This window comes from Micrasema longulum, unplaced genomic scaffold (genome assembly GCF_059751315.1).
Source record: "Micrasema longulum isolate JH-2025_06_02 unplaced genomic scaffold, ASM5975131v1 h1tg000692l, whole genome shotgun sequence".
NCBI lineage: Eukaryota > Metazoa > Arthropoda > Insecta > Trichoptera > Brachycentridae > Micrasema > Micrasema longulum.
This window is the reverse complement of record NW_028277888.1, coordinates 173,025-188,013: the sequence shown is the minus strand read 5'-3', so window position 1 is coordinate 188,013 and position 14,989 is coordinate 173,025. Positions and strand designations below refer to the sequence as shown.

At 32.0% G+C, this 14,989-nt stretch overlaps 1 protein-coding gene across 2 annotated transcripts; it reads left to right on the top strand.

The window, feature by feature from the left end:
• Positions 1–648: 648 nt before the first annotated feature.
• Nup44A (nuclear pore complex protein Nup44A) lies at positions 649–14,647 on the top strand. Of its 2 annotated transcripts, XM_088229655.1 has the most exons (7): positions 650–834; positions 914–1,070; positions 1,576–1,726; positions 5,982–6,089; positions 7,299–7,526; positions 8,995–9,134; positions 11,956–14,647. In XM_088229655.1, exons 1-7 carry the CDS (start codon positions 724–726, stop codon positions 12,111–12,113), a joined length of 1,053 nt encoding a protein of 350 aa, XP_088085781.1. In that variant the 5' UTR covers positions 650–723; the 3' UTR covers positions 12,114–14,647. The 2 variants fall into 2 exon arrangements, with proteins under 2 accessions (XP_088085782.1, XP_088085781.1); XM_088229656.1 differs by lacking the exon at positions 7,299–7,526 and having other exon boundaries at positions 649–834.
• The last annotated feature ends 342 nt before the right edge of the window (positions 14,648–14,989 follow it).

The following is a 14,989-nucleotide window of genomic DNA, read 5'->3' as shown; positions in this document are numbered from 1 at the left end:
AACAGATTTTCATCGTAATCAGACGTGTGTGATGAAAATATGCATTAAGTACACTGCAACTGCAAAACAGTAACTATAATATAACATTATATATATTTTTACATTTTTTTAGTACACTATATAATAATAAACACACGGACGCCATTATTGTAGCTATGGTAAGAAGTTTAACAGAAATCTTCTCAGAAGAAAATTGCGAAATGGGCTTTTTTATGATTGATCTTAAAAGATTTTGTAAAGACTTTATATCCCAAGGGTGCAATTATAAATCTTCTCTACCCCCTAGAGAGTGATTAATTTGAAGATGTTTTTAATGCGACGACACTTTGCTTCATATAATGGCCACACTGATAATTAAACGTCAAATGATGTATAAAACTGTTTTAAAAACTAAAATAAAACTAATACGGTTTGGTCAATTCTACCTAATTAAGTGTTTTGATAATCTACATGGGTGATTTCGCGTGTTCATATTTTTTGACGTTTAATCATTAGTGTGTAAAATATGATGCAAAAAATAAGCCGCAAGTCGGTGTTGTACTGCTGGGACATAAAAAAGCGTTGCGCGAGTGGTTCTTACCTGATAATATAATGGCTAGATACGATACTATTATACAGCCATACGTCTGATGTTATTTAAAAAATATTGCAACTGTCAATTTAACACTTGGCGGTGAAACTCATTGTACTTTTTGTTTGTTATAATTTAAAACTGATTTTATAATGTTTGAATCTTGCTCAATAAATGCCGATCACAAAGATTTGATTCATGATGTAGCCTACGACTTTTATGGTGAACGAATGGCAACATGTTCAAGCGATCAATTTGTTAAGGTTAGTAGTCGAATAATTCCTTTTAAAACTTTTCATGTATCTTGAATAATGTGACTAATGTATGAAAATCTTTATTTAGGTTTGGGATCAAGATGCGAAAGGTAATTGGCAGCTGACAGCAAGTTGGAAAGCACATAGCGGTTCAGTTTGGAAGGTGACTTGGGCACATCCTGAATTTGGCCAAGTCTTAGCCACATGTTCTTTTGACAGAACGGCTGCTGTCTGGGAGGAGAGTGGTACGCTACTAAATCCATTAACTACAAGTTCAAAGTATAGTTAGAATGTTTGTTCCTTCTATTTTTCCCAGCAGAAGCGTAAAGCACAAATGTACCATTACTTACCTTCTGTATTATATCAACGTTATTACCAGTGAGGCAATACTCAAAATGTAAAATTATGACTAGTTAATCCTATCAAAACGTATATTGCAATATACTTGATTAAAGCAAATAATACCGAATCAATCAATCTTGGTAAAATATTACTTTCATTTAAAAAATGAAAGTAAGATTTTACCACTTTGATTCAATTCCTGAGTCCGGGTGAAATAAATAATAAATTTTTGTATAAAATAAAACCAACATCTGTGATTTTCCTAAAACCTAGATATTATTTCACCATCAATGAAAAAAAAAACCCTTGTGACAAATGGTTGTTAGTAGCAAAAATTAGTAAAAAAACCGAAAATAGTGAAAATGTTTCTGTTTTTTTTAATGAATTTGGGAAATGTAATAATTTTAGGTGAAGTTAACGGAACTGGAGAGAGAGGAAAGCGACTATGGTCACGAAGAACAAGCCTCGGTGATTCTCGCACATCCGTCACTGATATAAAGTTTGGACCTAAGACACTTGGACTCCTCATAGCAACATGTTCATTAGATGGAATTATTAGGTTTGAATTATTCCCATTATATCTGCACACTGTGTTCGTTAACAGAATATTGTACATTAGACATATGTATGCCAAGGCTATTTTGTGTCACATCTAGAGTATATTTAAATAATAAAATGTATTTAAAAATGCCGTACGCAAGAAACCAAAGATAAAAAAGATGAGAAAACAACAGCTTAACATAGTACAACTTTTCCGAAAATATTAAAGAAATTGAAAGCATAACAATATTAGAATTAAATTTAAAAAAATCGCACAATGTTCTTGATTACTACTACTACAACTACTACAACCACCATCATGTAATTTTTCCGTAGGGGTGGGCAGAGAGAATGGATCGCCACACACGTCTATCCTGGCATACACTTCTAGCTTCTTCCACATTCATACATCTCGTCATATATGCCCTTCGGTTCTGCCTGCTTTTGACATGACCAGACTTAAGATTTCGGTTTATCTATTATTATTTTATTTATCCACGTCTTCCTCGGTCGTCATCCGATTTCATCATTCGTAACCCTGTCATACATTGATTTCCCACACATTCCTCGAAGAGATTGCATTTCGACCGCGTTCACTCGGCTTTCATCCTTCCACTGCCAGTTCCATGTTTCACTTCCATACATAAGCGTTGGGATAAATGTTCTTGATAAATTTTTATATTACTTGTGATTTAAATGAAATTTTTATAAAATGATTATTCTTTATTTTCATATCTTATGACACATCGTTTTGCATAATACTTATATAAAATATAAAACAAAACTTTGGATGGCTGAAAATCGGCTTATCCTTAATGCATCGAAAACAGAAAACCTTTGGGTAGCCACACCAATTAGGCAACATATGTTAAAAGATCCCTCCTTAGACACTGGATCTGATATTATACCCGCTGTTAAGCTTTTAGGCGTTCACATTGACACTGAACTTTCGCTTGAAAAGCAAATCAGCAAGACAGTCAGTGCTTTTTTCTACCAGCTGAGGCAAATTAAGTGTATCCGAAAACATTTACCTAATGAGGCGGCCCGTCTTTTAGTGAACGCATTTGTGATATTAAGAGTCTATTATTGCAATGGAATATATGCTGGCTTACCTAAATATAAAATGGAGCAATTGCAGTCCATTCTGAATGCAGCTGCCAGGTTAATATTTGGTGTATCAAAGTACGATCACATTACACTGTTGCTTCAAAGCCTTCACTGGTTACGGTTTCCAGAAAGGGTTCAGATACAAGCTGTGTTGGTTAATGTACAACGCGATGCATAACACGGCTCCTCAATACCTTAAGGAACTCTGTGTTCCGGACTCTCCGCTCAGCCTCCTGTTCTGCTGTAGGGAACGTAATACAACCTCATTCACACAACTAGAGTTCCAAATTTGGCGATAGGGCTTTTGCAATAGCCGGACCTTTGGCGTGTAATGCTCTACCTTCAGAAGTTCGAAATTGTGCAACAGAATCCCTTTTCAGAAAAAAATTCAATACTTGTTTATTTGTGAAATCGTTTCCTGACTTAAAAAGTGCTACTTTTTAGATGTACCATATTATGTGTATTACATGATTTGTAAAATTTGTCTGTTAGTAAATAGTAACTAAGAGTTAGCCTGTAGATCTTTTTTTATTTTTTTACTTAAGTATAATGTACTTCGCCCTTGAAGTGATTGCTCACGAAAACGGCGCTGTAAAAATTGCCAAAATTGATTATTATTATTATTAATTTGACTCAAGTATCTAATTGAGAAAAAAGGAACCAATTTTTTTCAATAAGTAATATAAATGACGCCAAATTAAAGATGAGAATAAAAACATACAAAAAGGAGAATTTAACTCATAAAGCCCAATGGTTAAAAAAATAATGAGGGTGGCAATGTGGGATAAAATAAACATAGTTTAAAAAGTCTCTATTTGGGCCTTTTTCTTGGTTTTTTAAAAATACAAAAATTTACACTAAAGTAATGAGATGACAATTCATAAGTTTTTTGTGAGATTTCTCACGTTTTTCTAATAAAAATTGAAGATATCGGAGCGAAGCAAATATCCTACAAATACGTGCTGTCTGTAAAATTTTGTCCCTGAAACTACCGTCCCCCTGTGCCCGCACTGCTCCAGGTCCACTTACTGGACATGGTGTTCTTAGGTATTACGTTATCTCTGATCATCACTCATTATACGAGTATTGACTGATTTTCTATCCGGCAACCGGGATACTTTAGTGATCATAAACATTAAAAAAAATAAATTATTATCCAGTATTTAGAACACGAGTTTTAACATAAACGTTTTGCGTTTTCGTGCCTTAGTCTGCTTTCAGTAACTAACCTTTTATTTTGTTTATTCCATTGGTACATATTTTTTCTGTACTACAAAAAAATTGTTAATTTAATATCACTGACTTGAAGATAGATGTTCAAACATAAATAAAAATAGTGAATTTTACAATGTGTAAAGTGATTGCACAAACTAGTATATTAATAGACTATTAATCTTGTAAAATGTCTGAAATTGGTAAAATCCAGTATTTGTCTTTGAACATTTATACATGATTAAATTTTGTTGAAAAGATATGTTGATCGTTGGCCTAAGTCGATCCTAGATCTCTGCAATAATGTTACATTGTCTCTGTCACTACAAAACTTTATGAATTTTGCACCCCTAAAGACTCATTTTCTAAGAAAGAGAAAAGAAGGCTTCTGAGGGTTGCACCTCTGGCAGCCACCCGCCTGGCCAGGGCCTAGCAACTACGCTGGCTAAAGTTACGGGTTTAAATGTTTATGATTTTTTAAATGTAATTTCTATATTTGCCACTGTTTTGATATACAGTAGAACTCCATTTATCCGAACTCCAGTCATCCAGATTCCCAAGTATCCAGATCTTTATCAGGAAAAAGAAAATAAAGGGGAAGTTTCTAATTTTAATTTGATTGTGCTATTAACTTTGCTTGACATGTTTAAGTAAGTTTTAATTGTGATTCCAATTCGCTGTATTATTTCAAAAGCAATAAAATCTGGCACTCATTAATCCGGATAATTGGAGTTTAGTGTTTTGTTTTTATGATTATTTTTCTAGTCTAAGCCATTGCATAAATATTTTGTTGTTTTGTTTTGTTAGTATTATATATTTTTAACAAGTGACGTTTTCCTGTATCTTCTTATATATATATAAAAGGCAATATTTGTATGTGTATCCTCGATATACTAAGTAACTACTGGACTGATTTATGTGCGGTTTTTGAAAATGATAGGCGCTATGCTGGGTATTTTTATAGTTCATTAAATCTTCAATTTAATCTGTAGAAAAAAAGTTAACAGCGTAAATGTTATATTCAGACATTTAATACATTTATGAAAATCATATTCTTGTACTAAATGCACCCCTGTTGGTAAATACATGAGTATGACATTTGCAAAAAGAATTCTATCTTTGAAAATGAATTATTTCAAGTTTTAAAATTCAATCATAAACAAGTACCTAGGTACATTCTTACAATTGAAAATTTACATCATCTTTTTTACATTTATCCAAATAGTTTTTATACGCTTTCGCAACACGATCAGGCATTTTGGTTTCGAATTAAATGTTAAGTTCACTTCAAAACTTGACTGGCGGTTTAATAATGAGTAAATATGCTTTGGGTATGACTGAGCGTCTGGTCATGAGTTAAGTGTCATAATTTTAGAGGGCTCAGGGTGCGTCTATGTGTATTAATAGGTCGATGGTTTTAGCGAAGAACACCAAATCTGATTCTGTGATTACAAAAAAGCATTATGAAATAAAGTTTTGTAAGTATACTTAATAATGCTTATTCTTAAGAGGAAACACAGTCTGACTTTTCTTCATACAAACGCATTCCCTTATTTCCTCTCTGAATTATGGCACTACAGGAGTGATTTATCTATTTTAGTTAGGCATAAAACGCCAGACATGCAGTTGTCCCTTTTGCACAGTACTGGGGAGGCATCTGCAAGACGACAGTGACAGAAAAACAATTTTGAAAAACCTTTTTACCAAAATTCCCTGTCATGCCCCTGTCCCCTATCCTCACAATTTTTGTAGACCAAAACACAAAAAAGCATTTATATGTACATATTAAATTTTAATTAAATACAATAATTGATATCTAACTTTCGATTGCGTTCATTTAATCTATATGCGAGTATATACTCAATTCAGCTCATTTTATATATTGAAAACATGACTTTTTAACTATATTTTTTTGTGTATATTTAATTTTTAAATAAAATAATATTATGTTGCAGAATATACGAAGCTCCTGATGTAATGAACTTAGCACAATGGACTTTGCAACATGAAATTCCTACTAAAGCGTCTCTGAGTTGTCTCACCTGGAATCCTTCACTGTCCAGGTCAATCTCTCACTGAATTAGTCGATAGATAAGAAAATATTTTATACGTAGTTAGGAATCAAATTATGGAAGCGATTTCAAATGTCTAAAACAGTAGATGCTTCATGACATTGGTAAAAATTAGTTTCTATTAGATCATCTTTTGTTGATATTCCTCAATCAAATTGTACTGTTACTGTTATATGGTACAGTATCTAATTTTACTTTCAATTTAAATCAGATAATTTGTTTGAATGACAACCAAACACTTTCACCAGAGTTTTTTCATCTTAGAATGCCTATTTAGGATATACACTATAAACATTTTAACAGCGATATGATTTTCAAAGGGAGACAATCATTGGCTGGTTAAAGTGGTTGAGCAATGAGGAAGTTCAGTGCTACGGGAAATTAGATACAAAAAATGTTTTATTACATGCGGTAAAAATTAGAGTATTCAGTTGTTGTACAGCATAGTTTCTTAAAAATCAAAATAATTTTAATTAAAATGAACTACTTTTTACTTTCGGATCGACCAATGAGTGTTGTGATACATTTTCAATTTACAGGAAGCCAATTCACCAATCAGCAGAACTCACCGAAGAGAACCTGTGACATCACATGCAGAGTAAACTTCAAAATGACCAAACTTTAAAAAAATCGTAGCGCTGATAATATGTTACATACAAATATTTAAAAATAATTTTAGCCTTAGTTTGATAGTAAAAAAATACAAAAAAAACCGCTGAACTTCCTCATCGGTTCAAGAGTTTATTACACTGTATAACAATCAACATTCTGCCTATGATTGCACATTCATGTTTCTTAAATATTTAAGGCAACTTTACATGTTGAAATGGTATATTTTATAAGCTAGTTAACGAAAAAAATTACCGCCATTCGTTACTTTTTATAAATATTTCAGGCTTTTTAATGTAAATGGCATTGAAAATGAGAATAAAAGATTAAAAAGTTTTTTTTCAGTAAAAATTAGAAAAAAAACTGCTGTAAAACAATAAACCTGTAGGTGCTAGTCTAGGGACATTGAAATATTGCAGTGCAGAACCACCTTTAAAACCAATATTTTGCCAGTTTTGTAGCCACCGAGTAAAAAATACTCATCGAGGGTTCTGGTTCTTTGTGAAAAAGAGAAAAAAAAAAAAACTCTGAACTGTAGTCTCTATCTTTCCGGACGTAAAAAAAGTGTTAAATTAAAAAAAATATTTTTAGGGCACACCCTCCAATGGTGGCTGCGGGAAGTGCTGAAGGCGGGAGAATAGTATTACTGGAATACAGTGACGCCACGCGTCGCTGGGTCCGAGTTGAACCCGAAGGCTCGTGGCCTTCCTTGACAGAGCCAGTTAATGATTTAGCATTTGCACCCAACTTAGGAAGGTCATACCACTTGCTGGCTGTAGCCACTTCCGATGTCAGAATATTGGCGCTCAAACCCACCAAGTAAGTTTTTCACCTATTAACTTTTATATAGATATTTCGAACAGAGTTGTGGTTCTGTTGAAGTGTAGTAGACTCACTGAGCAGAGATCCGAGCTAACTCGGCTTGATTCACATTATTTATGATTTAGAAAATGACCTCAAAATTGAAATTTTTGGGTAAATAAGGTCCCCAACATTTCTCTTTTAAATCATTGAAAAATACTGCACAAATGAAGATTTTTTATTGAGTAGAGAATGTGTAAACTTGTGAGTTGTCATTGGCTGGTTTTTAAGTGATAGTTTCGTACTCTATGTGATATTCTATATACACTTCTTTGATCTTCTACATTGTCTTTATGCTGGTGAAAGTCTTACTGTTTGAAAGCAGCATTTGCATTGGATTTTTTAATAAAGAAAAGATATTTTTACATCTTGAACCATTTTAATACAACACCTTGTGTAAATACATAAAATTATGCGTACCGAGCAACTATTTAAAAGCTAGGCAACACAGACAATTTGTTCTTCCAGAATGCAGGACAAATTTACCTCTGTTGATATAATTTACGTACATTGTAATTGGCAGGAGTGCTGTATTGTACATTTAAATAAATAAATATATACACCTTGTGTTGCTAGACCACTTTGTGTTAGTATAATACCTTCTAATAATACATCTAGTGTTGTTAATGCACAATGCTCTATTATTTGGTCAATTTTCATTTATAAAATGCATTATTAAAAGTAAAAGGTAGTTTTACACTGCAATATTTCACTGTCCCTGGACTGGCAGCTGAAGCGTAAGACTGATCACCTTACTTTCCTGTAACACGCGGTCGAGATACACTGCATATCCTTGTCCGATGCCATGCTTTATGCAACATCAGGGCTGGTATTCTAAACGAAATTATAGCGCGGTATAGCGCATTTTTACATACTAAATACGCATTATAGCGCGCTGTAAACGCGTTCGAAATACCAGCCCAGGTGCAGATTTAGGGTTTGATGATGATTATAAAATACTATAAAAAGTCTACGTACCAACGCTCAATCTCCTAACCCTGACAACTCGGGAAAGACTGATCCATGGGACCGAATGAAATGGAGAGGGGTGGGGAGGACCTATGTGGCTTCAGGGTGCACTGATAAAACAAAATAAATAGCAACAATTCTTCCAAAACATGCTATGTTTCTCAGTTGAATTAGGTCAATGAATAAATAATCTAATCGAGTAGTAGTGTTTATTTTTAAATTAATTTAACCCACGTTTATTAACAGACAGGTTATGAATTCTAATTGATTTATTTATATTTTTTAATTGCTCGTTAATAAAACAGGTTTAAAAGCCTACCAGTTCTTAAAATTTTTGTCCAAAAATATACATTTTATATAATATTAAAATGAACATTTTCTCACATTTATGATTCACGACAGAGTTCAACAATTATTTGCCTTCTACTATTTATACCAATAATATTTAACTTTTCAGAGAGGGTAATGGAAGATTTAATGCAGAGGTAGCTGCCGCGCTCGACCAACATGGTGCTCCGGCGTGGAGAGTGTGTTGGAATGTGACTGGAACCCTTTTAGCTTCTTCTGGAGACGATGCCACTGTCCGTCTGTGGAAAAGTAATTATATAGTTTTATATTATATGTTAATGGTACAAATTTGAAACCATCCTCCCACAACCGATTTTTTTTTTTATTGATGATCTCTAAGAAAAGATTTTTAAGCATAAATATATCCCTTTTAATTTACCTTATTTTTAAGAAATTTAGGTAGTAATTTAGGAATAATTTTGTGAATTCTGTCACCCTCAAAGTACTGTCACTGGTTCTCAACGTTGAGTTTTATTAAATTTGGATGTTGATGTCACAGCGCAGACTAATGGATAAAAATGAAATGGAAAGAGTGGATTCCCTATTTTTCAGGATTCCGATGAATCTCGTAAACTGATTACTCCACATGTTGAAATGTCTATTTTTTCAAACTCCGTGACTTTCAATTTTAATTAAAATGTTATAATAATGTTTTGTAAAGCGTTTCATGTGAATGGGGAAGTTCAGTGTTATGGGAAATTGGATGCAAAAAAAGATTTGTTTCATGCGGTCAAAATTAGAGCATTTAATTTTACGGCGAAGTAGGTATCTCAAAAATGTATGAAAAAACTAATAAAAATGAACTACTTTAAACAACATCACAAGTTCTTAAAAATTAACCAATGATAGTGTTTTTTTATTTTTTTCATTTTTTTTTATTTATTTATTTTTTTTAAATTCTAAACAATTTTTTTAATTCTCGCCAAACTGTAAAAGCAGTTTTTTTGTTGTGATAGATTCCCGGTTTCTAGGAAGCCAACTCTCAAATCAGTTACTGACTCAGTGGACAAATCACCAATATAATATTTTTCTTTGGCGCCAATCCTTCCAATAGATGCAAGGGAGAGAAATGATTGAAGTTAGCGTAGTACAAGCAGAAAGAACATAGGAATTAGTTACACTGTGATATTATTTTGGAAACAGCCTTATCAAGTACAAAGCATTGGTATATGGTTGTTTGGATAGTGATTTATCTTCATAGTACAGTCGAACTTGATCATGGATATAGCGACATTTCGGATATAATGAGGAAACATTAATTGACATTTTAGTTTGCGGTTTTCTCTAAACTAATCTCAATAAGATGTTTTTCTATTTTACACAGAAGTTTCCTAATTTTTTAATCTTTTTAATTTTCAATCAAAAAAGAAAGAATGGTTTGTTGTACTGAGTTTAAAATAATAAAAAAAATTGAAAAATAAAGTTTTTCTCAAATGATCTAATATAGTTTGAACAAAAAACTATGTGTACATTGTTTATAATCTTATTTTTAACATTTAAATGACGATTTGCCTAATAAATCGATGAAACTCACAAAAATAATTAAAAATATCCAATGTCAAAACATGCAAACTTATAAACTTGGAATAAATACACAATGTAATTTTCAAATGCGCAGTGATTCCTCTATCTCTACAATAAAAAAAACTTCTCACATTCTAACCCTAATATTATCCGACAACTGTCAAACTAATCATTTTACGAGATTTCAGATATCGGAAGATTTTCAGTTTACCTCAAAAGATATCACTATTAGTCAAAACTGTACTAGAGTCGGTAATCCTTTACAGAACTTTTATAGTAAATACTAATATTAATTTCTTTGTTTATTTTGTTTTTTGGTTTCATATTTTATTGCTTGAATTTACTTGTGTATCTCCTTTATATTATTATTTACGATTTTAAATTTTTATTATTTACGTAAATAAACCAGACAAAATAAATTAATATATTTTTCATTAAGATAAGGTTATTAGTCTTATGGTTCAGGTGCTTATCCAGGGACAATGAAACATTGCAGTGTATAACTACCTTTTAAATCAAAGTTTCACGTCGCTCCTGCCAGGAATCGAATCCGGGACCTAAAGTATGGTAGACGAACAAGCAAACTATTAAACTACTAGGCCTAATTATCCTCACTTGGTTTTTTAGCATTTTTACCCAAAGTACCTAGCAATTGAGTGGGAAACACTTATCAAGGATTCTGGTTTCATTTTACTCACAAAACGTTATTTTACTGATTTTGCATCACAGCACGCCAAGAGACTTAATTACAATACGCCAAGTCATTTAGTTACACTGGTGAAAAGACTTACTCCAATATCATCAATGAGAGGTATCCGCAAATCATTCCTTCGACATATTCTTAGAATATAGAATATGAATGCTATAATTATACCCAAAACCCGCAAGACTTTTGTTCAGGGGTACCTCTTTTTTATTGCACCGAGAGTGTTTTATATTTTGGAAGAGTGTATTAAGCTCTTTAGGACAAAATCTATTTTCAAGAGAAGGGATTACGGGTTTTAGGGGAAACTCTTTTCAGAATTTTTCAATTATTTGCGTTGGTTGTTTCATTGTCTTCGTTTGATTTCATTTATAATTTTTTTTTTAAAATATTTACACAATACAGAAAAAACCCTGTTTTACGTTTTTAAAATGAGCAACAAAAAAAGTGTAAAACTGAGAAAAACTCTTAAGTGAGGAAATTAAAAATGTAGGGAAAAAATTAAATTATATAAAAATATAATTATTGTACTTGACTATACTGCAGAAAAATTCTAAGAACTGTCATAATTGGGGATTATTCATATTTACCAATGATTTAATTAAAAATATTTTGTATTTTTTCAAGCAATTCTACAATTATTTTTTATTGAATTAAAAAAAAAACACGTTTTAATAATTTTATGTAGGTACTCAACCTTAAAAATACGAAAAAAAAATAGAATTTGCATAAAATGCATACAACGATTTTTCCCCCAAATATTGGGAAATTTTTGGGGGAAAAATTTTATTTTACCAACTAAGACTGTAATTTTTTATAATGTGTTGTACTTTTGCTTTTTAGTGCAATATCAACAGCAGTGGGTTTGTGCCGGAGTGTTACAAGGTGAACCTGCCTCTCTTCCTTCCAGTTCGAATCCACCTCCTCAAGCTCCATCGTCAGCTGCCCGATACTACAAACTCGGTATAATTACCAACCCTGGCCAGGTTCCGTGGCATTAGACCAGACACCCTCAGACAAAATAATGCCACGTAATCCAAAGATGTGTTTACATTGAATTTTGTCTACATTAACTAAATCATCAATAACTAAAATTATAAGGCTTCTGTTAGATGTTGGTAACTTCAAGTGTTTTTAGTAATACTCATATTTTTAGACAGTTTTTTGATTTTGTCAACAATTACCTGCCTAGGTAAGCTTGTGTCAAAGCAGGAAATTATTTTTAGTAATATGTACATTTCAAACCAGATATTGCATATGAGCATTCATCGTATTCCTCGAGTAGGATGCTGCGATGTATTCATGAAGGTGCTGGACATTAGACCATTTTTTAAAAAAGAGTCATTAACACATTTATGGTCATGCGGCTTCAAGAGTAGAGCCTAGCAGTATGCTTCTTCTTTTATAACAGGTTTAAAGAAACAGGGATTCATTGGAGCAAGAATACCCGACTACAAGATAGAAGTAATAAGGATACAAAGCCAACAAAATAAAATCATTAAACTAATCTACAACCTACCCTACTTGACCCCCACGACTGAACTGTACAAAAAAACACGTCAATTTGACATCAAATACTCGACGAAAGCTGTACACCAAACTGTAATGGAAAATATTCAAGTTGATGACATAACAGTAACCAAAAATGCTGACACACAAAAATATAGTACCAGACAACAACACTACCACATTGAAAAAGCACGACAGTCAAAAATATTATGTAACACTACAATGACTTACCGGACTACTTGAAAAATTAAATTGGACAAATTTAAAATGAACATTAAAAAACACATGATGACTATAAATACTTACCAGATGACTTGACCTTATAATATGTTTATATAGCCCTAACGCGTTTTATTAAATTATAAATAAATAAATAAAACATTCATATATTTTATTCAATACTAGTGCCAAAACATCTAGTGAGATCGGCTCTAGCCAACGCCCTCATCTTGTCATCTCTTGCATGCGCTAATTGTCGTTTTGCACAAGCTTTATCCCGGACAATATACATAATCCGTGCAGTGCTGGCACATGTGCAGATAATATGTAGTTCTTTAAACGTGCATACTGACGGAATATACGTAATTTATGTGATTTAGTTACATGAAATGTGCGTACAATGTTAGTGTGTATAAAACAGTTTGCAAACAAAGGCAATGGTGGATTTAGCATTCCGATGCGCGCGCTGTCACTGCTCATATTATTGTTCATTTTTAATATCATGCTAGACTTGTATTATAATATTAATAAACCAAATACTTACAGTACTAGTTAACAAAACATAAATAAATGCACTGCCAGTGTTTTTAGTAAGGAGCCGCCTGCGATACACATATTACAAGAATAACGCATTGAAATATTACACCAATTAAGTTTCCATAAATAAACATGATAGGAATGTATAAATGTAACAAAATTGAATTTTGAGAAGAATTTTTCTTAGTGTTTTCTTTGAAAATAAATAAAATAAACATTAAAACGTTAGTATAAAATACGAGTATTCATTTCTTTTTTGTAAAGACATACTAAACAAGATTAAAAAACTGTTAATAAAATGATGAATGAATCGTAAAACAAATATAATGGCGAGTGTGAATCGGTCAAAAAAAGATTTGCAAGAAAGTGTCAGTAAGATCAGGTCAATCGAAATTTGGTCATGTCAAGTCATTTTCACTAGAGAGTATGCCTAACAAGATGTATGCAGGAGGTAGAAGTTAGGAATGTATGCCCAGATAGACAAGTGCGTGGTGTTCCAATCTGTGCCGATTATGAAATGAAAAAGTCACAATAAATGTAAATAATATTTTAATTTCTAATCTTACTTTATTGAATGTGGTCTGATGTCAAAATTGTGTCTGACAACTATCTTTACAATTGAGGATCGTTTTTTCAAAACACAATATTCGTCTAACTTGGTGATTTAGGTTTTTCAAAAAAATTCAAGCTATTATCGAAACGCATCGATTACCTGAAAAACAAATCATCAAAACACACCTAAAAATATCAAAGTATTAATGTTTTTTTCAAAACATGATATTTTATTGTTGTATATTGATATTTATAATATAAGAAATCAAACACTGATTTGAGTCTACTGAACGATTTATTTTATTTTTACAAATATAAAAACAAAAGTTTCGTGACAATTGTTTCGCCTTGTTAGGGCATTTTCAAACGAATGATTGTGTATATTGATCCCTAATTTTAATAATTTATATTGGGTGTTAATGGAACATAAAAGAAAGTTATAAACTTTAAATAAATTATAAATTAGATTACCTTTAGGCTTAGTTGTTAGGTGTAATTTAAGTTTACACGATTTGAAGCGAATCATGAAAAACCCTCTCGTGAAGAATTATATTTCAAGAGAATGTCAAATTTTGAAAAAAACGCCCTCAATTGTTTCATCATTATGTATGTTACCAACATTTGTCAGAAACCTGAGGACATAATACATTGTCGTCATTCAACCATTATCTAATAACCATATAAAAAAAACTGTAAAATATATTTATTTTATAAGGTATGTTGTTTTTATTTCTTCTCGTTCTTCGTATCTGATGGTTCAAGGGCTCTGTATTTACTGATTTATAACTACAAATTGCATTATCAATAATTTCTTACATGAAGGCATGATGATTAGTCCCAGATTTCAAATAAGTCCAGATATTATTGTAGTGAAAATCATCATCAACATTACGAGTGATTAACTTAAGAGTACTTTGATTGCTGTGTATCTCGATCATTCATTTGTTATTATTTATTATGCACGTGGACAGTTTATCAGCCTTACCTATCAGGTGGGCGGGCAGTCACTAAAATATTTATTGTAAAAACACCTTATATCAATATTTCATATCCACCTTAC